The sequence below is a fragment of the Mauremys reevesii genome, linkage group 26 (genome assembly GCF_016161935.1).
Source record: "Mauremys reevesii isolate NIE-2019 linkage group 26, ASM1616193v1, whole genome shotgun sequence".
Classification (NCBI taxonomy): domain Eukaryota; kingdom Metazoa; phylum Chordata; order Testudines; family Geoemydidae; genus Mauremys; species Mauremys reevesii.
Window position 1 is genome coordinate 4,097,266 of NC_052648.1, and position 24,657 is coordinate 4,121,922.

Here is a 24,657-nt window from a genome sequence, read left to right on the forward strand (position 1 = left end):
CCTAGCACGTACATGGCGTGGCAAACCACGGGCTTTTATTTGTGCGAAGGGATGTCAGAAGTCAATAGCTGGGGGAATGGGTTGTGTGATGTCCGGAATGATAGACAAGGCCTCGTTTTTATGCCTAACGTATAGGGCTTAGATCATCCTTTCGCTCTTCCTCGCTGTCGTACCGGCGCACTGGCAGGATTTATATCCGGATGAGGTTGGGAGGTATTATTCCTGTTTTGCAGAATGGGGAAACTGAGGCACAGAGCGAGACGACCTGCCCAACCCAAGGCAATGACAGAACCAGGAAGAGACGCCAGGAGTCCTGAGTTCTTGTGCCTTTTGGAAGTCAAAGAGCTTGCTACAGCCAGTGTCTCCCCTTGGAGGCAGGGGCTAGGGGACCGGTGGCTGACCAGATCCCTTCTGCGGGCCGTATGTGTCTGTCCCAGATGCCTGCTGGGAGTGAATGGAAATGGTGCCAAGATCAGGACAGGGTGGCTCAGGCTAGGTGGGATGGTGTCTCACCTCTGAATCACTGCCCCAGCTCCTGCCCATGGTGGAGTGTCTAGGAACTGTTCCCATCTGGTGACAGGTTGGGGGGATGGGGGAGTGGTCTCAATCCAGCTTCTAGTGGGCACTGAAAGCATCATCTGACTTGGCATGAACTGCCCCTCCACACACCAGGTGCCCTGTCTTAGCAGAAGGGACCGAGAAGGCCTTGGATGCTATTCCATGCAGCAGGGTCCTTCCAACTCAGCCGTGGCTGGGAGAGATCTGCAGGTGCGGGGGCACCAGCCCGCTTGCAGCCTCAGGGGCAGCACGGCTTCCTGATTGTGGTGCTCCCCTTCCCCTGGACTCCCCAGGCAAGACGCAGGCCCCGTGTGCCTGCCTCTGGGTTTCTGCAGCTCCCTTTTCCTAAGGGGGGGGGGGGCTTCACCCTGGAATGTCAATGTGCAAAGGGAAAAAAACCCCAGCCCAACAGCCAAGGGCTCCGTGCCACTGACCCGCTCATGTGGAGAACCAGACAATGGGCTGTCTGTTGTCAGTGTGGTTTCAGGCTCAGATCCCAGCTGCAAGATACAGGCTATACAAGGCGGGGAAGAATGTTATCGGGCGGCTATCTGCTGGCTACACTGAAATGTAATCCTAGTTTGGGGTGTTGTAAGAGACATGAATAGAGGCTGAGCGAGGGAAAGGACAGAGCTTACCGAGCGCTGGGAAATTTCAGAGATTCACCTTTTCTCTCTCCTGCGGCACGCAGGGCAGACATTAGATGCATGCAGCCGACTATCGGTTAATAAAGACAAGTGCAAAATACTACACTTAGGAAAGGAAGACTCAAACGCACAGCTACAAACTGGGGACGAACTGGCTAGGTGGGGGTTCTGCGGAAAAGGGGCTCCTCGTGGTTCACAGATTGAATCTGAGGCAACAGTGGGTTGCAGCTGGGAAAAAGGCCAATATCACGCTGGGGTGTGTTAACAGGGGTGTCGTGTGTCAGACCTGGGAGGTGATTGTGTGGTGTGTCCCCCCCCCCCCCCGCGCTGCTGAGGCTCAGCCAGAGTCCTGTGCCCAGGTCTGGGTGCCGGGCGTCAGGGAAGATGTGGACAAATTGGAGAAGTTCAGAGGAGAGCAACAAAAATGATCAGAACCTGGGCTCTGAGGAAAGGTTTAAAAAACCTGGGCATGTTCGGTCTTGAGAAAAGACGACCGAGGAGGGACCTGGTAGCCGTCTGCACACGCATCGAGGGCTGTTACCAAGAGGACGGTGAGGTCTCCATGTCCGCTCTCAGTAGGACTAGAAGCAATGGGCTTAATCTACAACAAGGACGATTCAGGTTCGATGTTAGGAATAAGGGGGCTCTGGAACAGACTGCAGAGGGAGGTGGTGGGATTCCTGTCACCGGAGATTTATAAGAGTAGGTTGGACAACCCTGGTCAGGGATGATGTAGGGTTACTTGGTCCTGCCACGGCGCAGGGGGCTGGACGTGCTGACCTCCCGAGGCCCCTTCCAGCCCAACGTTTCGGTGCTCCTGCGCTCAGATGCCGGCAGGCAGATGCCTCTGTCCTTTCCCTCGCTCCGACTCTATTCCTGTCGCTTGCAACTGAGTGAGGATGGAGCGACTACTGGTTTGCTCCCGCTTTGGCCGCCTCACTCCAGATGCAGTTGGGTCCCTTTAAGACCCCAAGCAGCCCCAAATCCATAGCATGCTGCTAGTCAGGGCAGAAGGCCTCCTGCTGTGGGGAGTGTTTGGCAAGGGGGTCTGGAGAGAAGCAGGGTGGGGGGAGTCCAGGGAGGGACTAGCCTTCGGCTACCTAAGCAAAGGAGCAGAGAGTCTCCTTCTCATTGTGTTAGTCCAGGACAAACAACCTCTCTTGCTCATCCCTCAAATCCCCCTGGCTCCCTCCATTGCCCCATTGAATATCATTCTACTGCCTGCTGCGGGATGGGGCCCTTCCTTCTCCGTCTCATTCGGATAGTGGAGAGGAAGGAGGGCACTGGCATGGGACTTCGGGGATCTGGGTTTGGATGCCCCGTGTGACCCCGAGCTCATTCCACCTCTCCGGGCCTCAGTCTCCCCATCTGTAGCATGGGGACAATGATCCTTCCTTTCCCTCTCAGCTCTTTGAGGCCGGAACCATCTTTGTTTGCACCTAGCACAGTCTGTGATTGGGGCATTTAGGCACTACTGTAATACATCTAATAAATCCTCCTCCTCGTAATCTTATAAAGTGCGGTAGAGGAAGGCAGTGTAGCCTAATGGGTACGGACCTGGGAGTCAGGGGGCCTGGGCCGAATTCCCAGCTCTGCCGGGTGACATTGGGCCAGTCCCTTCCCCGGTCCGTGCCACCACTTCACCCTGTGTAAAATGTGCAGCGTGACCCCCGCATTTGTAACATGCATTGAGTCCTGTGTGTGGAGCGTGCTAGAGAAGCCCCGAGTGTTATATTAGTGAGCGACACCAGTCCAGGGGGTGGTTCTTGGTACATTGTCGAAACACCAGAGAGCCGCGGGGAAGAGAGAAAGAGCCCCCCCCCCTCCCCCCCGTGCACTCACCTCTCCAGCAACCTAACGTGTTGTGTGGCGGAGCAGGTGCACCGTCTGCCTCCAGGGAGCCGGGGTTTGGAAACCCAGTGCCGGGTGGCACATCCCCCACCGCTGGTTTCTAAGGTTGGGGCCCGTCTCTCTTTCGTTTTTAAAGCCTTGAAATGGTCCAAGAAACCAATGTCGGGGGAAAAAAATATCCTTGGCTAAGCCTGGCTCCCAGTCCTGCAGCCTTCGTCACCCCTTTGAACCCTCCGGGAGCCCACACAGAGGTCTGGCCAAACCGATCAGATTGCAGGGGACCCGGCTCCTGCTGCCGGCTCCGCTCTGCCGGTGTGGTGCCTCATTGAAATCAAAGGATCTTTGCGCAGGGGACCCCCACTCCTCAGAGCCAGCTGCAGGATGGCCTTCGTCAAGCCATGGCCACTCCCTGCGCCTCAGTTTCCCCCCTGTAAAAATGAGGCGCATGCTGCTGAGTTGCTGTGCGAAGTCCCTTTGAGATCCACGGATGAAAAGCTCTAGATAAGAGCCAGGGATTACTGTTATTATCACGGCGATTTCATCACCTCCACCTTGGAGCCGAAAGCTAAACCTTTCACTCCCCCCCCCCATACCCATCAAATCCTCTCATCCGCCCCCCCATTTATCACAGCTGATCGGTTCTAATTCAGCAGCTTTTCATCCAGCAAAGGCCCTCCGAGTTAGTTGGGTTTTTTTTTCCCAAAAGACCCATAATAATAATTATTCCCCTGATAACCCTGTTTTCTCTCTCTCTCTCTCTTTCTTTTCTTGGGCTTTAATAACAATCATAAAAATAAATAAATAAATATCTTACAAAAAAACAAAGGGAGGAGAGGAGAGGTGGTTTTTTCCCCTTTATTGTGTGTGCACATTTGAAAATTGGTGCCCGGTGAATCACGGCCCTCGGTATTAATTTTACATTTTAAAATGTTACCTTGCCAGGGGCAGGGCTGGCATGACTGAATCGGAAAAGGAGAGAAGAGAGAGAGAAAACCCTTCTCCTTAATTAGTGTATTTCACTGTGTGATCAGAGTGCTTATGAAGCGAGTAATGAGGTGCATAGTAGCTTAAAGATTGCAAGAGAGCTGCTTCAGTGATATTCAGGGAAGAGCCATCGCCTTTCCTGCTCTCCATTTGTTTTCTCCTTCCTCCTTTCTTTTCATTCCCTTCTTCCCTTTGTGATGACTGCATGTCTTTTGTGTCATCCTCTTGAATCCCCTGCTATGTTTCCTGGTGGTTTGGGGGGTTGCATCAGTGTTTTTCTTTATTTCACACACACACACACACACACACACACACACACACACACACACACACACACACACACACACACACACACACACACCTATCATTGTCTGTACATTTCATTTTTTCTTACCCTGCCAAGGCTGTGGGAATCGCAGTGTCGCCGACTATCTCGCCAGTCTATCAGTAGTTGCGCGGTGTTTGGTGCTTTCCTTAAAGCCCCACCTCCTGGAGTCATGAGATTTTTCACAAGCACCTCAGCTTTCACTTACATTTTCTAGTTGTCTGAGTTGCAGAGCTTAAAAATGCCTATGAGTGTGTGCATGCCAGAGAGAGCAAGAGTTATGGCGTGTGTGCGCACTTGTGTGTGTCTGAGTGTTTGCATTTTCTTTGTGTGTCTGTGTGTGCGCATTGTGTACAAGCGTGTGCATGTGCCTGTGTGTGTGTGTGTGTATATACCTGTGTGTGCGCATTGTCTGTGTATGCGCATCAGAGGGAGAGAATGGGGGTGTATATGCCTCTGAGTGTCAGAATGAGTGACTCTGTGTGTGTGTGTGCGGGGTGCTCAGCAACAAGAGAGTGTGTGTGTGTGTGTGTCTGTCTGTCTGTCTGTCTGTCTGTACGTTGTGTCTCCCTGCTGCCCCATAGAACTGACCCCTGCCACTGCCTGGATTTCCACAACACACATAAATCAGCCAGACACACGTTTGTGCAGACAGCAGGGCCAGCCAGGAGAGCTCCACTCGCCTCCTGCCGCAGGCTGACCGCTTGGCCAACATCTCCCCCACACCCTGCCCTGGGAGAGGGAGGGGGGCCCCTCCCTTCAAATCCTCCAAGTGACTGGCCTCCATTGGCATGCGGCCCCTCTCCCTCCCCCTGCCTGGCTGTATAACACACACAGCAGTGTGTGCTTGGCTCACAAGCAGGCCAGGGGCTTGGAGAAGGAAGCCCGTCCCACAGCGCTGAATTACCACTTAGAGACCCCGTGGGGCTCTGTTTGTCCACCGGGCCAGCTCCATCTAAATGGAGATGTGGCTGTATCTCCCCCACACGAGAGGGGACGTGATTTGTCGATTTGGGGGGCGGTGGGGATATGAATTTTCCTCTGAAACGGAGGCTCTTTAACCAGACACTGCACAGTGGCCACCTTCCTGCACCTCCCACCATGCGCACCCCGGGGCACAGCGCGGCGGGTGGGTGGGGGGACCCACCCTCAGGGAGATGCAGGGAGCGGAGATGCAAAATTCAGAACCAGGTCCGGCTCCTGCAGCTCAGATACTGCAGGGAGAGGTAGGAGGAGAGATTTCATACTCCAGGGTATGGGGGGCAGAGGCCTGGGGCTTTCGTTCAGCCCATTGTAAAGCTGGGAGGCCACTTGCAAAATTCAGATCTGGGTCCGGATCCAAATTTCAAACCTCCCCAGACTTGGGAGTGCTTGGATCTGGGGCAGAGCTCCTGGCCTGTGTGTTAACAGCTCTGGGGGCTCAGTCCCACCACTCGATGCCCCCCCCACCCCATCTTCCCTGACAGTTCCACCCCCACCTCCCAATCAGTAACAGTGTGTGTGGTTGATGGCCCCCATGGGATGAGTTTGATGGGTCCCAGCCCAGCTCCCTGCAGCACAGGGGCCGGATCGCAGTATCCACTGTTGCATTCAGCGCTCACAGCACGCAGGGGTGTGAATCTTCTATCCCTCTGAGCAGCGTAGCTAAGTGTAGACCAGGGCTCATGCCTCGTCTTCACTGCAGACTTAACATGGGTTCAAACATGGGTTTTGCCTTTAACCCATTCCACATTCACACCCTGATGTCTCTGTCCTTCCCCCACAACAAAGCAGCCCTCACGCCCTGAGCTACTGGGCAGACCCCGAGTTCGCTCATCCTGCGTGTTGCTAACCTGAGATAACTGCAGTGAGAACGTGCAGCCACGGACACTTACAGGAATCAGTACCCGATGGTCCTCCAGTCCCTTCCACGGTCCTCCAAGAGGCCCGTTCCCATGAACTTTCTTGCTCGGACCCCTGACGGAAGCAGGCTGCCTTCATGTGCCGCTGCTCAGCATCTGCGCTCCCACCCTGCTTGCGGTTTCTTTAGGGCTAGCAGGGGGAGGGGTCCCCGAAAGTTTTCTGTTGTTCCACAGACCACAGTCTGGATAATAGGGAAACACCCAGGTTGTTAGCTCCTAAAGAACTATGGGCCAGATCCCTGGCTGACATAAACTGGGCAGTGGAGTGACGCTGACTGAACCCGGCAGAGAATATGGGTTTATAATCTGGGTTGGTTTCCCACAGCTCTGGTCCCCCTTTGCAGCCGAGCGCTGTGGCTCTGTAGCGTTGGGCACATGGTTCTCAGGTAGCCGTGGCCCAGCTGTTGGCCGCGTTCCACCAGTTCCGGTACCAATTCACCAGCCGCCTCCTGGCTCCGGGGCTGCACCAGGCATGCACTGCAGCGGGGCACAGGCTGGACCAAACACTCACCCCCTGCCACTCACGCCGCCCTCCCCCTCCACTCACAACCTCCCAAACTTTTGTTGTGTGTCTTTTGAGGCTCCCCCGTCCGGCGTTCATGAATAATTCCTCTTTCGGCTGCCGGAGTGTCAGTGACCTGCCTGCTGCCTTCGCAGAGGGGTGTCTGCCCGCGTTTTTGTCTGCAGTGTTTTAAAGAGAGACTGACAGCTGACAAGGCTCCCCGTAGTGCCCAGCCCCCTCCCGTCCCTCGCACAACAGGGGGCCCATGTACTGCTGTCAGTCTCGCCTGACGGGGAGTCCTGGGGCGGGAGGAGAGCAGGCCTGAGGGGCTACAGTGGGGTCTGTTCTTGGCCGGCTCTTTGCTTTGGGGGGCTCTAGGGGTTCTGTGAGAGGGGAGCAAACCCAGCATCACGCTGAGCTCTTAGTGCCCCGGGCATGAGCCCCTTCATACCCCTCACCCTGGTATCTGGTACCGTCCTGACAAGGGAAATCTTCACTGGTGCCAGGACAGCGATGTAGCAGGACAGGCGCGAACTCCTAACGGAGACACGCTGTGCTAGTCCTTCTCGGGCTCAGTAGCATCAGTGCAGCGTGTTTACACTGGAGGGGCTTGCACTGGAGTGGCTACTTCAGTGAAAATCTCCCCCCCTCCCTCTCCTCCCACACACACCATACACCAGACGGGGGAAGTGACTCACCCAGGGTCACACAGCTGGGCAGTGGCAGAGCCAGGGAGAGAGCCCAAGAGGCCCGGTTCCCTGGTGCCCGTCGCCGCGTGCAGTCAGTTACATCAGTGCAAAGAGCCACGGGGGGCACTGATTTTGGCCTGCTTCAGATGACTGCAACTTGCCCTTGGTGGCTGTCAAAGCTCTTTGAGCACTGTTGTGCCCAGTGGGGAGACTGAGTCCCAGAGTGGTGGAGCCGGGGATAGAACGCAAGCACCCTGACCTCTCCCCGGCCCTGTGCTCCGTGCCCTAAGACACACCTGCCTTTCTGCAAGAGGATTCTTACTGTCGACGTCAGTGGGCTTCGGATCAGGCCCCTAAGCTGGTGTTTTCCACAGGCATCGGCACGATACAATATGTCGTCAGAGCCTGGCCGAAAAGGCACAGAGATACGACGTGTCTGGAAGTCTCATCACATAACCAAAATATAAGCAGAAGAAGGAGGAACGGTTTTATGTTAAGTGTCTCCTGGCATCTCGTGAATGCCCGTGTGTGTGTGTGTGTGTGTGTGTGTGTGTACGGCCCCAATTTTTATTCCAGGTGTTCCGTGCTCTCTCAGCAACTTGGAAGTGAATCAGTCCCGCAAACCTGCCCTAGGCTTGCTGATGCCGGCAAGAGAATTTCTATTTGAGGGCAAGTGCCTCTGTAGGAACTTCAAATTAATTAGCAGAGAAAACCCATTCGGTGTGGGGAGAAGTCAGGATCGCTCCTGAGGGGCTCGTGCCTTTGACTGAGGAGTCCTCGTCAAACGTGAGGGCCAATCAGATCTACACAGTAAGTTATTTTAAATGTCCCCAGAAGGCGGGCGTGGGTTTGGAAGGTGGCAAACAGAGCTGGCTAGTCTTAGGGGACTGTGGTGTATCGAGGTCTAAAATGGGACTTGCCGAGGTATTGTAGAGTCATTTTCCAGCTCTGCTAATCCCTTAATCTCTCAGATAATCAGTACCAAAACCCATAAATTACAATAGCATTGGAGCGCACATCTGCAGTAATACCAAAAGGGTTTGATGGTATCGCAATGCATAATGATTTTTTGTTACTTATTACCAAGTGTCGCCAGTTTATTCCTCTTAAAACAGTGAGGCCCTGAATTTAATCTTGTAGCGCGAACGCGGATTCGGAGGGTTTGACTGGTGGTGAGGGCAGAGGACCTGTGCGTCGGGATTCCTGGTTTCTGCGCCCGGTTTTGGAAGGGAGAGTGGTCGAGTGGTTAAAGTAAAGGGGAGTATGAGTCAGAAATCCCGGGGGGGTTGGATGGCAGCTGTGGCCTGTGAAACAGGGGCTCAGACTAGAAGATCTGGTGGGTCCCTTCCAGACTTAAACTCTATTCCCAGGTATGTCACTAATCTGCAGTCTGGGCTTTTAGACAAGTTGCTGAATGTCTCTGTGCCTTAGTTTTCCTTCTGTAAAATAGGGTGAGTCAAACCCCCCTTCGATTCCATTAACTGATGTTTGTAAAGTGCTTTGAACTCTAGGTTGGGAAGCCTGGATAAGGGCAAAACTCTTGTACTGTCTGTTTCCCTTTGTAACGATGCTGGTTTTGGTGGGGCCCAACTGAGAGTAGCAATTCAGGACAAATTGCTTAAAGCAGGGCAGTCACCGCCAAAGGCTGGGGGTCCTTTACTAATGAGGCAACCCAAAGCAGCCAAATAGAAACGACTTCAGTTTTGCCCCCACTGGCTAACCACAAGCAATTCCCTTAGACACTCCAGTTGCCCAGTATCCCCACCAGGGCCACTCGTCCTGGGGACAAATGGTTATGAAAACCAAGGCCCCAGTAAAAGAAAAAAGGTTCTCTCGATCCCAAAGGACCCAGGTCAATAGACAAATCAGACCTTAGCCACAAATCACGCTGTTGCCAGTCCTTTAGAATTTAAAATCTAAACGTTTATTCATAAAAGGAAAAAGCTATAGATGAGCGCTAGAATTGGTTAAATGGAATGAAGCAATTACACACAGTAATGGCAAAGTTCTTGGTTCAGGCTTGTAGTAGTGATGGAATAAACTGCAGGCACAAATAAAGTCTCTGGAGTACATCCATTCAGCCCTTTGTTCAAAGCTTCAGTTTGTAGCAAAGTTCCTCCAGAGATATGAAGCAGGATTGAAGAAAGATGGAGGAGTTTTCAGGGCCTTTTTATATTCTCTGCCTGTGGGAGGACACCTCTTTGTTCTTCCTGTGGAAAATCCCAGCAGCAAGATGGAGTCTGGAGTCACATGGGCAAGTCACATGTCCATGCTTGACTCAGTTTGCAGGCCAAAGCCATTGTTTGTTTCCAGGAAAGCTTAGATGTGGATCGGCCTCTCCCAAAATCCATCTTCAGTTAAGTGTTTCTTGATTGGGCACTTAAGTTGCAAATTCCTTTCTCAAGAAGCTGGCCAAATGCTTTACTGAGGCTATTTAGAATCAAACCACATTGATATACAAGTACAGAGCCAATATTCATAACTTCAACTACAAAAATGGCACAGAGCATAATCATACCCAGCAAATCATAACCTTCCATAGACACCTCACAGGACAACCTTTGCACAATATTTGCTGCAAATATATGAGTGGTTGCAACAGTGATCTATACGGTTACAGATTACGTCACTAACGTCACACCCTTATTCTCTGTGTAGGGGGTGGTTGGTTTGACACAGCGAAGGGCAGAATCAGAAAAGAAGAGATGGGTTCTCTGTGCTTGTTACAGGTACCAAAAAGGAAGAGGGAAAAATGTAGGGCCCAGTTCTCCCAGGCTTGGCCCCATGTGCTGTTGTTTATATTGGGTTAGTGTGATATGAATCAGTATGGTTGTGTTCTACATTCACTTTGCACAGCTGCCAGTGCCTGTCGAAGAAGAGTAGCAGAGAGTCAGGACTTAAGGTCTAGCTTTTTACGAGTGGCTAGTGATTTTTACGAGTGGCTAGTGATTTTTTTGGTGCCCAGTTCGAGATACCGAAAGGGGGCTGTGATTTTCAGAGGGTGGGACCTTGGCATTGTCTAGAAATCAGGCTCCTGGAGTCACTAGTCACTTCTGAATTTCTTATGCCCGAAGCATCCCATGACTCATTGCGTGGACCCCACAAAATGAAGCATTGGCAAGGCGTGTAATCCGCTGGTTCATGGAAGCCAAGACTCCTGGGTCTTCTTCCTGGCTCTGCTGCTGCCTTGCTGTGCAGCATTGGGCGTGTGGCTTAACCTAGAAATCTTTCAGAAGCGCATGCTGCTCAGAGAGGCAGAAAGGTTACACTGCTTTGGGGTGGTCCGCTTGAGCCCCTTAGGGGTCTGAGAGTCACAGGTGCTAAGCACCCCCAGTGCCACGCAGGTACATCCAAAGCTGTGCTGCCGAGGGCAGCCGAGCTCTCATCGTGCAGAGAACCTGGTGTTCTGGCTGACACGTGTCAGGCTGGCCAGTCCGCCGCGGTCCTTCCCTGCTTCTCACCCCCGCTTTCTCCTGCCGTTCCCCGCAGGTTCCATGGGGGGGACTACACGGTGGAGGTGAGCATCAACGACTACCTGGATATCTACTGCCCTCACTATGAGGACCCCTTCCCGGCGGACAAGATGGAGCGGTATATCCTGTACATGGTCAATTACGAGGGTCACGCTTCCTGCGACCACCGGCAGAAAGGCTTCAAGCGCTGGGAGTGCAACAGGCCCGACTCCCCCAACGGGCCCCTGAAGTTCTCAGAGAAGTTCCAGCTCTTCACTCCCTTCTCTCTAGGATTTGAGTTCAGACCAGGGCACGAGTATTACTACATCTGTGAGTATCCCACGCTGCAGGCTGGCTGTGCCCTGCTCCCTCGTGGGGAACGGCCCCTGGCCGCGGTGCATTCCTGTTCCTAATCGGGTGAGGGTGACGTGAAAATCCAGATGGAAGGCCTAGTGCAGAACGTGCAAATTTGCACGGGGAGCAGTTAACAGCTCAGTGCGAGCGTCTCGCTTAGCAGCCGCGTGAAGCACATTGAAATGAGCTGGAGGGTGGGTATGTGCAACGCTGCCCTCTACTGGATACAGTCAGAACCGTTCTGCTGTGTGTCCCGTCTAGCAGCTCTGGTGGCGGGGGGCTGTAGGTTTGGAATAGGACAATTCGAGCTCTGTCCCTGTGAAGTTTCAGGTGGCTTCTGTGTGCCGGGGAGTCACAGCCATGACGCCGCAAGCTGGCTGTGGTTGCGACGATGTTAAGTTTCCTTGCTGACTCGGGGCTTTATGAAATGGCTTGTAAAGCCACAACATGAACCATGCAAAGATTCATGTAGGGCTGGGCCAGTTTGCTCTAGGTAGAAATGTCCCCTGAAAAACATACCTATGCCAACAGAAAAACACACTGCTAAGGCAGAGGTGGGGCTACAGGCTCGTGTCTGTACGTTAATGAATAATACTGTTCAAGAACCGTGGAGTTCAAATAATCAGGAAGTAACCCCATCACATGAGGAACCCAGGTGCTCTTGTCAAACCAGGAGCTCATACCGCTTTAACTCCGCCCCCGTGAGAGGCCAGCTGACCACCTGCCTTCCTTTGCATTGAAAGCTTGGCCCATGCACGTGTCTCCAACTCTCAGCTTTGTCACCGCACTCCCCGTTGCCCTGATCTCACTGTCCAGGCACATGGAGTTTTTATATGGAGACAGGCTGGCTCTGGGTCGAATGACACTTAGAGAACTGGCTGCCACATGGAATCCCAGGCCCGGATCCCTTGAGAGCACCTCCTCTGAGGTGCTCAGTTCTCTCAGCATCTCCCAGGATAGGGCCCTCCGGGCTCCATCCTGCCAGGTGCTGAACACTGGCGCTGTCCCAGCAAAGCACGTAGGGACACATTGAACTTCAAGCACATGGGAAATCCTATTGACTTGGGGGTGACGGACCCAGCCCTTAAAGCGAAGCCCGTGCTTGATCAGGGAACTGTTCGTTGTGGGTGGATAAGGAGTTTTGGATCTTCCCAAGACATAGCTATGGAGGCAGAGCGCAAGGATGGGGATAGCATTGCGGGGAAGCTAGCAGCATTGTGGTTAAATCCTGTCATTTGGGCCTCTTCCCTCCTGCAAGGCTAAAATTCCCCCCTTTTTTTTCTAAACACCACCAGAAAATACACAGTCTGAACAGTAAGCAGGAGCCAGGTTCTGCTGGACGCGCGCTGTCTGCTCTGTGCCGCTCCGGTGATTCAAAGCAGCTGTGAAGCCATCTTAAGCGGCCTCTTCTAAACCCTGCTTTGTGGCTGCATTGCAATACCAGAGGTGTGCAAAGGAGCCGGAGTGCACTGGGCAAATCTGGCTCCAAGTGTCTCAGATGAAATCTGGAATAACTCCGAGTGCTTTTCACTGTCAGAGCACTTGGATAGCCCTTTGCGGGGAGACCGGCAGAACTACGCACCCAAAGTCACAGCCAGTATCAGAGGTCAAGGATCAATGGCTCCCCAGCCCAATATTCATACCTCCACTGGACTAGAAATCTGGGTCACATTAAAACCTAGGGGGCTGGTCCAATGGGAGCCTTCTCATTAACTTCAACGGGCTGGGCTCAGGTGAAGGTTCAGGGTGAGGTCTGAGTGGACTCTTCCTTAGCATTCTAGGAGGAATTCTGAATGATTCCCTGGTCTGCTGGCTGTAATCCCAGACCTAAAATCTTTCTGGGGCTCTTCCTTTCCCTTCAGGATGGGGCCTTCCTTATTTCCATGCGCCGGACTCTGCTGTGTCGGTGTGCTAAGAGCATGTCAGTTGCCCCTGGGACCAGCCGTAACCTCTGCCTGCTTGGATCTGCAGAGGTCCTGAAACAAGAACCCCAAGAGGTGTGAACTGCCCCAGTCTTCTTAACTCTGGGCACAGCTGCGGGTGCGCGTGCCTACGGTCCTCCGGTTGCCTTCATTCTGCCTCTCCCAGGACACAGCAGCTTTCCATGCAGTGAATAATACCCAGCTCTTGCATAGCACCTTTCATCAGTAAACCCGAGCGTGCTTTACAAAGGTGGGCAGTACCATTAGCCTCATATTACAGATGCGGAAACTGAGGCACAGAGGAAGAAAGCAGTTTACCCAGGGTCACCCAGCAGGCCAGTAGCTGAGCCACGCCTAAAACCTAGGTCACCTGAGTTACAGTCCAGCCCTCCAGCCACAAGGCTACACTGCTGGTCAGAACAAAGCTCACCCTTTTTTGTTGGGTGACGGAGGGTTTATTGTGGTTTAAAGCAGCAACTCCATTTACTCTCCATTGATCATGCCGGAATCTGAGACACTAAAGCCGGCATTAACTGAGCCTTCGTGTAAGACCCGGGCCAGCTGAGTGCTCAGAAAAATAGTAAACCAAACCCAAACACACAGAGAGGCTCCTGGGTGAGCCGATGTTTCCTCCCCCAAGAAGCCAGGGATGAGAGCATTAGAGTTCATTCTGCTCCCGCCCCATGGACCATTCGCCTTGTAAAATGCAGATCTCAATCTGCCTGGGGGGTCTCCCCTGCCGTGGGCTCCCAGCAAGCAAAAATAATCAAGTGACTGTAATTACCCGCCCGACCACCCAATGGGGAGGCTGGTTTACGTCTCTGTTTTAACAGAGCCCCATTCATCTTGATTAGAAGCAGGGCTTTTATCCTGCGTTTCTTTTAGGGTCGCGGAGAGGGACACCTAGCCAAACTGAAGGCACTGCCCTTGGGGCTAGGACGGAGGAGAAGGCTCCATCCAGGCCTCCTCGCTCGGAGGGGAAGGCGGAGGGCCTGGGCGAGGGGGGAAGGCCGCTGAGTCCCTAGTTCGGTTGGCAGAACTCATCCCTGCTGGAACTCCATTGATTCCAGCCTGGGAACTCCATCTGCACCCGTGGGAGTCTGAGTCAAAAGTGTCCGTTGGGTCTAGTTCCGAACCGGCCCCCCCCATCTCATATTCCCCAGTGCTGTCACGGCTGGTGGGGACCAAGGACCAGGAGATGGGGGTACGGCCTCACAGGGACGTATTTGGGCTTTGAGAAGGCAGGGGAGGCTGATCTTCCCCCTTGGCCAGAGCCGCGGAGTTTTGGCGGATACAGAGAGGCCAAGGCCTTGGTTTCCAGGAGAGGGTGAAGGGTCAAAGGGTTATGTGGCTCCCCCCTGTCTGTCGTCAAGGCAGTGGTAGTAAGGGCTGTCTCTCGCCTTCCTCCTGTCCCTTCCCTTCAGGGGTGCCGAGAGCCATTAAGCCTGTATATAATGGAAACCACGTCAAGCCAGGGGGGGCTGTAGCACCCCCAGTTCCAGCACCTATGCTTCCCTTGGATTAGATGCACGTGGCTGATAGCAGATTTCAGCTCACCGGTGCCTCTGGCGCCTGTTTCTTCAGGGCCGGGGCATCTACTGAATTCACCCCGTTGTAAAAAAAGAACCTGCACCCAGTGCAAAATCTGCCCCCCCCCCCCACAAGCCACCTGGGCTGCACCCCCGGCACTTGTGCATCCTCACCTGTTCGCATGCACAGCTCAGGGAGCCAGTTCCACCACTCTGGATATCTCTGCTGCAGCTGGGAGGGAGCCTCCCGGGGTGGGGCGACAGACTTGCGCTAGTGGAGTTGGAGCTAGCGTGCTAAAACAGCGGGGGGGACACCACAGGCCTCGGGTCCACCCAGCCCCCTGGGTCCGAGCTCAGGTGGCCAGCCCGAGGCTCTGCCAGAGCCACGATGGCCACACGGCTATTTTTAGTGCATGAGTCTCTCTGCCCAGCTGCAGTGTAGACGTACCTTCAGAAGCTTCAGCAGGCACCCGGCGCAGTATCCTACCAGCCGTGCCGTAGCGGTTTGACCCGCACTGACCGGTTCATCCCCTTCCGAGGACAACTCACAATGGCAGCAGCTACTTACAGGGACTTTCATGGTCTGTGAAAACATTTTCAATGAAAACGCTTATATCACTCAATTGTTAATTAGAAAAAATTCATGTATTTTATTTAATAATTTGGAGGTTCCTCCCCTTTCCCCCCCCCCGTTTTTTTCCCCCTGGGGCTCAGAAAATGAAAACTGAAAATTTGTGATTTTCACACACAAAAAATATCAAAAACCTTAACTGAACCATTTCCAATGAAATTAGGGTGTTTGGGGTGGGAGCTACCTACCATTTCCCAACCAGCCCTATAGAGAGCACAGCTGATTTAGGGACCGCTCTCGCCCTACACACCACAGGAACAGCTGAGACCAGCTGAGGCTGCATTGGCTTGTGACACTGGGAGCACGTGCTTGGGGGCTGGAGTGAGGCCATTTTGAATAGAGCGTCCTAGATGTGAAACTTTTTAGCTAAGTATATAAATCCTCATGCTTCAGGGCATGAGCCAGCCTAGCTAAAAGGGTCAGAAGGGAACTTTCTATGGGGACAGGTTATCCCCTCACTGCCTCCTGCAGGATTTCTTACACCTTCCTTTGAAGCATCTGGTGCTACCCATTGTCAGAGAGAAGACACTGGGCTAGATGGACCTCAGCTCTGATCCTGTCTGACAGTTCCTACGTTCTCGTGAATCTCACTCCTTTTGGAGGTCTGGCCACCTCTGGAGTTATAGCCTAGCCCAGTTTCCAGCAGTTAGCACCCTGAGAGGCCCTTTACAAACAGCCCACAGAGTTACTCCTGCTTTACCCCGCTCCAAGGCCCTGATCCTGCAAGTGTTTAACCACATGCAGAATTTTACTCACACGACTTAACTGAAGTGCACAGGGCGACTCCCGTTCTTAAAGCCAAGCACACGCGTACAGGATCGGGCCCCAAGCAAGAGGAGACTCAGGCCCATTTTAAATTTTCAGCCTCCCGAGTGGATGTACACAAGACAAAAATCAAATAGGGAAAAAGTTGCATTATGGGGCCTGAGCGCAAGCGGATTGGAGCCGGTGAAACAATTCCAGCGGCTTTGGATCAGACCCCAGGAGTTTTGCAATTAAAGGTTAAAATTAAAAAAATTAAAAAATCATGACCCAAAAGCACTTGATGGTGTCATTTGAAGCCAGACGCCCTTCTCCTCTTGTGTGGGAACTACCAGCCCCGTTATCTTTCCTATTATTTTTCCCCTTTTTCTAAAGCATCTGTTTGGAAACCACTTAATTTGTTCCTTTTATCTAGATTAAATTACCATTCTCCCCTCCCCCATAAAATGTCACTCGTGAAGTCACTGCGTCTACAACTCTCTTTTCTTATTCTGTTTTTTTTATTATTATTTTATTTTTTAATGTCGTTAGGGAGAGATTACACGGGAGTAAATGGTGAAACTGATCATTGCTAAACCAGTTAGAATTCATGTCATGCGGAACATTAGAAATTATGCCTCTTTGAGGAACCGTATTTAGCAGACATGAAAGAAAAGAAATTACCTCCTTCTAGAGCTCACAAATTGGAATTCCATTAACCTCGCAGGCAGAGAGACGAAGCTTTGTGTTCCCAGTTCTGGGTCAAGGTTAAGAGCCGGCGCTGGGGACACGAGCAAATGGTGAGACCCATTTGCCGATTCGTATTGGATCAGAATTTACAGCTGGGTTCTGAAGATCTGGAACTGGGTTATTGGTCTTTCCCCAGCTCAGGAGGTTAGTTCATGATTGGGGTGCGGCACAATCAAGACAATGTGCTGTATCATTCCTTGGAAAAAAAATCATTATGCCTGGGAGAGTCTAGAGCAGAGATCAGATGCTTCAGGATTTCAGCCCCCTGTTGGTTTCAGTTTAGGATACCTGTTAATCCGTTTAAAACAAAGATCCGTTGGTAAGGAGAGATGAGCCCGAGAGACTGACACATCTTTCCCAGTCAGAGACGGGTACTTGGATGAAGTAATCGGGTTGTTAAGCCAAAGGAAGGTGATTTGGGAGCCCAGGGAGAGAAAATGATACGTGGGCTGAAATAGGAAAGTCAAGTTAATGGGGAACTTTGCAAGACTGGGGGAGACCAGACATGTGACCTGACTTCCACACTAAACATTATGGTTAATTATTTGGCCCCAACCTAGATCAGAAGCCCATTATGTCGGATGCTTCACAGACTCATAGGGAGAGGGAGTCCCTGCTGCAGAGCAATCTGAATAGACAATGGGTGGGCGGGGAAACTGAGGCACAGAGAGGGGAAGGACCTCACCCAAGGTCACACAGCAGGTCAGAAGCAGAGCTGGGAAGAGAACCCAGGTGTCCTGAGTCCCAGCCCTTATCCACTAGATCAGATCCCCTGGAAGCTGCAAAGAATTTATTTGCTGAAAACAGATAAACGACATGAGACGTGCTGGACCCCGTAACAAGAAAGCAGCAAGCGGGGGCCTGGCAGGTACGTTACAGATGAGCACTGTCTGCGCTGGCAGGTACATTACAAATGAGCACTAAGAACTGGAGCTCTCGGTAACATTTCACTCTCCCGCCTGCAAACAAGCCTCTGGAGCAGACAGGCCCGGCAGGGGGTGGACGGGAACATGCATACGCACTCACACACACACACAATTACAGAAACGGCAAGTAGGATGCTGCTTGGTGTCTTACGAAGCGAGGCTGCGTCCCTTTAGGCTGTGGAGTTAAGAAATAGCCAGTGACTTGGTCTTTGTCTGGGCTGGGGATTTCAGCCATCGACGGCCAGTTCTCAGTGTAGCTGCCTGATTGCAAATCCCTAGCGTGGCTAGACAAAGCTGCTACAAGCCACATTTCGCCCTGGTGCTGTCTGGCCCCTGCCTGTCTGCACTAGAGGTTTGCACTGACACTGCTATGCCAGAGGCTGGCTACCGATGGCTGTGACAAGGGCAAATTCCCAGCATAGATAAGGGCTAAAAGTTCAGTCTGCAGGGCCTTCTACTCCTTCCCTCGGTCCGCGATTTCAGTTTGGATGCAGGGGTGGAGGCCAGGCTGCATATCAAAGAGACGGTCCCGAGTCCCAGAATTCAACGGTGGGACTCTAAGCGAACAGAGATGATCCATGCAGCTGGGGCAGGCTGTGGACACTCCATCTGGGACCCGCCCCCCTCCAGGCACCCTGCCACCTACCAGCATGTGGCTCCCGCCTGAACCCTCCTCCTCCAGTTTTTGAGGCTCCACAGCATCTTGCGACACCCCCAGGTGGCAGCTGGGCAGAGGGCAGCAGTGGAGGAATGAACTAATTGGATCTATTCCCAGCTCTGCCACTGACCTGCTGGGTGACTTGGGCACATCACTTGGCCTCTCGGTACCTCTGTGTCCCTTCTGCCCTGATCTCACCTGGAGCCTGTAGGTCCTCCTGTAGTACAATAATAATGGATGTGAACAGGGTGAGAGCACCGGAACTTGGTCCAGCACGAGAGGAGATCCAGAGGGAAGAACAGAACCAGGGGGCAGAGAAGATGGCTGGACAGGACTGTCAGGGCGTCTGCACTGCAGTTGGGAGGTGTGATTGTGGCATGTGTAGACACACCCGAGTTAGCTTTGATCTAGCTAGCCTGCAGCTTGAGTATGTACCCAGTATTCCGGGTGGGTTTATACTCAGGTGGCTAGTTCATATTGTCACCCATGCGGCCACGGCTTGGCCATTGGTTTTAGGAAGCTGGCTGGATCAAAGCTAGCTTGGCTTTGCCTATGTGTGCAGCAGTCACACCTCTGATTGCAGTGTAGACGTACCCTCGACAGCACTGTGTATGTTCTGAGTGTGTGCACGGGTGTGTCTGAGTGGGCAGATCCCCAGGTTGTGTGGACAGAGTGGTGGAACTGCTCGTTTGTCTCCTCCATGTCTTGTCTTTCAGACTATAAGCTCTTTGGGGCAGGGTCATTGGGTCACCAAGTCTTGCGATAATTTGGGGCTCTTCTTAAAGCTCCAGCTCCTGGAGTCACATGAGAATCTCAGCTGTTTTTTTAAAAACAAAAGTATGTGTCTAGCTGTTGTGACTCCAGACAAACGCTTGAAAACACGACACCTTGAAGGTAATAAAATCCAGAGTACAAATAGAAAGGAGTCCAACCTTTAAAAAAAAAACTTACAATTTTTAAACCAATCTTGTGATTTTGGGGAACCCAGCTCAGGATTGTTGAACAGTTGAGTGAAAGATAGTGGGACAGCCATTGACTATAAGTATCTACAGCACCTCGCATAGCGGGGCCCAACCTAGCTGACTTCTAGGCGGTACTGTAAGAGATGTTAAATGATAACTATTAACAATTATAAACAATACTCCCTCTTCCCCATCAGATTACTCATAAACCTGCTATTTATTAATTCATAGTTATCAGCAAGCATGCCCAATGCACACAAGACAACCGTTAAACCAGTCCTTGCAGCCCAGAGCTTACCACCCCAGCTAGCCAGCCTTAGCACAGGCTGGGAGCATGGTCATGTCTGCAATAAGATACCGTTTTTAAAGAGCGCTTGGAAAATTATATTGTGGCTCGAATGGAGAGAGTGCCTGGCAGGACGTAACAAGGGAAGGGAATTAAGATGGGGCTGCGTGTCTGCTGCTGAACAATGAAATCACCAAGGGGTAGTAATGATTTTGAGCAGTTTCTCTGGAGTGAGGGGAGGTGGGCAGAGGGCCCAGTTCTGAGCTCACCGACTGCAAGTTTAGATCAGTCAATTGAGTCGCTTCTGAAGGATACTGGGCTGATGGAGATCAGCCCCAGGCCCAGAGACAGGATGGCGGGGGGCGGATCCCGAACCTCAGCCCTTCGCAGCCAAGGCCCGGTCCCTGGTGGGACGCCCTGGCAGACGGGGTCAGGGGGTGCGTGCATGGGGATTGCTCTGAGTACATGGAGCAGGAGGAGGCGATCTGGAGGACAGCCAGGGGCCTGTGCTATTAAAAGCTTTCAGAGCCACTGGGGAGAAATGAAAATCAACCCAGCACTTTGTGGGCAGCTGGCACAGAGCTAAGAGGGCAGGAACACTGCCCCAGCTGCCCCCGCCGGAGACGGGCTGCTGCAGCACGAGCAAGTTGTGGATGGGCAGCTGCGGCCGGTGGCACGTCCCGAGCCGTGCAACGCTTGGGATGTTCAGCCAGGGTTGTCGGGTCCCCTCCCTAACAGCTGGCGGCTGCCAAGCCCGGGTTAGTTCACCCTTGCAAAGAGGGAGGGGCACTCGGAGCTGTTTTCCTCATCCAAGTTGGGGCCGGGGAGTCCCTTTGGAGAGGAGAGGGGTGTGGCTGTGTGGCCTAGAGAGGGATGTGTCTGTCCCCACCTAGAAGGACGTGGGGGGATTCATCAGGGGGGTAGTCTCCCCCCGTCCCCATTTGGAGAGGAGAGGATTGTGTGAGCAGAGGTGGGACATAAGAGGCCCATTAACATTAGCAGTTGGGAGAATCACACCTCCTAGCTCCCCCTGCTTTAACTTTTAAATTAAACTTTATTGAGAATAATTTTCTCCTTCCCTTTTTAATTAAAAAATAAATAAGTTCTTTTTAAAATGCACATAAAAAAAATTCCATTTTCCATTTGGAGAGGGGAGTTTTGCCGAGATAATTATTGCAATTACGCCTTTTATCTCTCCCAATGAGTATTATTTTTATTACGTGCTTTTATCTTCGTGTTCCCTGTTAAGGGGGAAAGGCGCACAGACCGCCACTCGGAACAGACAACAGCATGAAGCCCCCCAAGGACTCGCTGCAGTGGTCGAGTTCTCTCACCTCCTAAAGGGAAGCCCCTCCCTGCTACAGGCGCCTGAAGGGCTGGGAGGGGATGATGATGCTCTTCTATTGTTAATAAGTGTCATTGTAAATGATCAATGTCACCGCGCAGGCCGCTGAACAGTATTGAAAGGTACTGGCAACAGCTGGCTCTGGTCACGTCACACAGAGGGATCCATGTCGGCCCAGCCAGACCCGCGCGCTCTGCTCTAAGCAGGATACTTTGCAAAAATGCAGACTGATGAAGCTTTTCCATCACCACCACATTCACACATCAGCAGCTTCCCCTCCACTGCAGGGGACACTAAAATTGGGGTGATGAATGAGGGAGGAGGACAGGTCACTGCTGCGGAGTGACGTGCAGGGCTTGATAAGCTGGGCCCAAGCAAACAGGGTGTGTTTTAGTAAATGTAAATATACACCTCTAGAAACAAAAAGACATCAGCCACACTTAGAGGACGGGGAACTCTCTCCTGGGAGGCAGTGACTCAAAAAGATGTTGGTATTGTGGTGGATAATCAGCTGAACATAAACTCCCAGTGCAATGCTGGTCAAAAGAGCCAATGTGATCCTTGGACACAAACAGAAATCTGGAGGAGGAGAGAGGTTATTTTACCTCTGTATTTAGCACTAGTGCAACTGCTGCCAGAATACCGTGGCTCGTGCCAGTGTCCACAGTTCCAGGAGACTGTTCATAAATCAGAGGCGGTTCAGAGAAGAGCCAGGAGAATGAGTAAAGGGTTAGAAAACCTGCCTTATAGCAAGAGACTCCAGGAGCTCAGTCTATTTAGCATAACAAAGAGAAGGTTAAGGGGTGACTTCATCACACTCTGTTAGTACAAACATGGGGAACAAATATTTGATAAATGCAGGACTCTTCAACCTAGCAGCCACAGGGTGAAGATCCAGTGGCTAGAAGTTGAAGCTACCCAAATTCAGCCTGGAAATAAAGCTTTAACTAGCAAACCACATTCATCTAGACTCCCTTATGGCCACAGCAGGAAAGCGTTTCATGTATCTTCCACTACAGCCCTTAATAGCAGCCTAATCACTGCAGCCCACAACCCCACCCAGCAGTAGAAACCTGGCTGTAGCTAGAGCCAGCTTTTTATAGCTTGTCTCTGGAAGTGGGTGTGGTCTGAGGCATGACTCCACCCCCCCCTGCTTCCTCCCTATATAATGGCATTTGCACAGGGCCTCTGGCTCTCTAGGGATGGCTATTTAGAATTTGTAGGCAGACTGTATCCCAGGCACAGTCCTGGCTTCTCTCTCTGGGAGTTTGGGGGCCTAAGAATCAGTTCCTGTGTTTCCTCAAGCAGCTGGTGTTTCCTCAGGGCTCCTGGCCCGAAGACGCTGGCTGCTGTTTCCTGGGTATTAGATCACATTGCAAACCTCAGGCCGAGCTGCCCTCCAGGCTCTATGGGAGCCAGCGCAGCTCCTGCCTTTCCCAGAGCAAACAAAGAGCTTGGCACTCGAGTGCCTCTCCTGCTAGCACTGCAGAGCTGCTCTGGTAGCTGCATTTTCAGGGTCTCAGCTCTCCCCTTTGAGCCTTGGTTCAGGGAGCGATGAGCAAACCACGCCCCAAACACACCTAGGTTCTGATTTCTCTTAACCCCTTGTTACCAGAGGGGGCCTTTCATTCCCTCCCCGCCCCAAGATCTTTGGGGGGCATTTGACTAACATGTTCCTGCTAAGCTGCCTTTTGGGGGGCTGCCCTCCCCTGAAATGCTCCTGTCAGGGCTTGGGGAGCGGTGGGGAGGGAGGGGGGCTGTCTGGTCCCCACCCAACTCTGTTTCTATTGTTGCTGCCTTGGTCCTTTGATCCACTCCTATACCCTGAGTTACAACATCCTGCACAAACCTCGGGGGGGCAGTGGCTTCCACCTCCATGTGCCAGGAGAAAGTGGGACAAGCATGTCCCAGGTTGCACCTCGGGCCGGCTGGAAGGGCTGTAGGCAGAGTTAATGCCTGCAAAATATTTGCAAGACTCCCCAGGCCCTTAAGGGGCTGGCGTTCCCAGTCTCTGGCTCCTACCCCTGCTGGGTTGGGAGGGAGACGGAGGGGAGCTCCTGCCGCTGTGAACTGGGCTGCTTGGCTCTTCCCAGGCTCTGCGTGTGTCGTCCCCAAGCCCAGGTGACTGTGCATCAGCAGGCCCAAGCGCCCACGCAGACCCAGTCCTCTCACCTTTTTCTGTGGGCTCTGATTATGATGTTCCGGGCAGCTGCTTGTTCCTCTCCCCTCGGCGTGAAACGCGCAGCGCCGGCTCCCGGCTTTCAGGCCCGCACAATGGAGAAACACGGGTCATTTCCTGCCTGTCTCGATGCCAGCTCCCTCCCCTGGCACAGAGCAGGGACCGGGGAAGGGCGCGCGCGCACGCACACACACGTGTCGTTAACGGAGCTCTCGGGGAGGCCGCAGTGGCTTGGCAGCGCCGCTCGTGGGGGGAGCCCATGGGTGTAGCGTGGAGAGGGAGGAATGGCATTCGTTAGGGGCTGAACATGCATCGCAGAGCCAGCTGCCTCCTGCCCTCTCCAGGCTGGGATCGCAGCAGGGTAGGCCTGGGAGCAGTGCTGACGTCCTAGCACTCTCCATGTGTACAGGCCTAGCCGAGGAGCCCTCACAGCAGCAAGAGTGGCAGAGGGGGAACTTTGGGAGCGAGGCGGCTGCAGATTGGAAGCCGGCCACAGGGATAGGGTTAGAATCCAGGGGTCCCTGGATCCCAGGTCTGCTGCTTTCAGGCCTGTGTGGCATGTCAGTCTGTGCTCTGGCCATTCGCTCAGACCCTAGAGTTTCGCTGCTTCCTTTTCCCAAGGTCCAGAGAAAAGGAATCCAGGTTTAGCTGGAAGGGAGTCAGTTTCTAAAGGGGAGGGGAGGGCTGCCTGTTCCCAGGAGTTTGGGGAGAGACCCTTCATCTGGAGGCCACTCGTTTAGATCCTGCCCAGGTTGGCAGTAATTACAGGTTGTTCCCATTGGATGGGGCCATTCAATGCCCTGTGTGAAGTCAGTTGTATGGGTCTCACTTCCTAACACAGGTGCCCTTCCCACAAAATCCACCCACCCCTTTAGGGCTGAGCCTTTCACGCCTCTTCATTCCTGATCCTAAAGAGAGGGAGGGACCAGCGCTGCCATGAAACCCAGGGGTGGCAGTAAATTGGGAGGAGTTGATCATGGAGCAACGTCTGTATCCAGTTCTGATCCCACACCTCCAGAAGGAGGGTGGTAAATTGGAGAGGGCCCAGAGAAGAGCCAGGAGAGTGATTAGTGGGTTAGAAAACCTGCCTTCTAGTGAGAGACTCAATCGATTTAGCTTAACTCAGAGAAGGTTAAGGGGTGACTTGATCACAGTTTATAAGCACAGATGCCCCCTGACTTACGCAATCATTCCGCTCCGGAAAGCCTTGCGTAACTCGAATTTTGCATAAGTCGGAAATGTAGACCCGTACGTTATACAAGCATTTCTGCAACTCGAAAATCCCATTTCTGGCTTATGGAACTTTTTCAGTAAGTGCGAATTTGCGTAAGTCGGGTCTCGCATAACCCGTAGGTACAGATGTCCCTACACAGGGGAGCAACTATGTGATAACAGAGGGGACTCGTCAGTCTAGCAGATAAAGGTGTGAGATCCACTGGCTAGACGTTGAAGTTAGACGGATTCA

General features: G+C 52.8%; 1 protein-coding gene across 4 annotated transcripts in view; it reads left to right on the forward strand.

Annotated features, from left to right (window-relative positions):
- The window catches only part of EFNA2 (ephrin A2), a 139,002-nt gene that overhangs the window by 101,908 nt on the left and 12,437 nt on the right, over positions 1–24,657 (forward strand). For 3 of the 4 annotated variants that reach the window (XM_039516004.1, XM_039516005.1, XM_039516003.1), the window contains one exon: positions 10,947–11,239. In XM_039516004.1, coding sequence (XP_039371938.1) covers positions 10,947–11,239 — 293 coding nt within the window. Of the gene's footprint in view, positions 1–10,946; positions 11,240–11,587; positions 11,724–24,657 lie in introns of those variants that run through there. The other variant, XM_039516006.1, reaches the window with a different exon arrangement.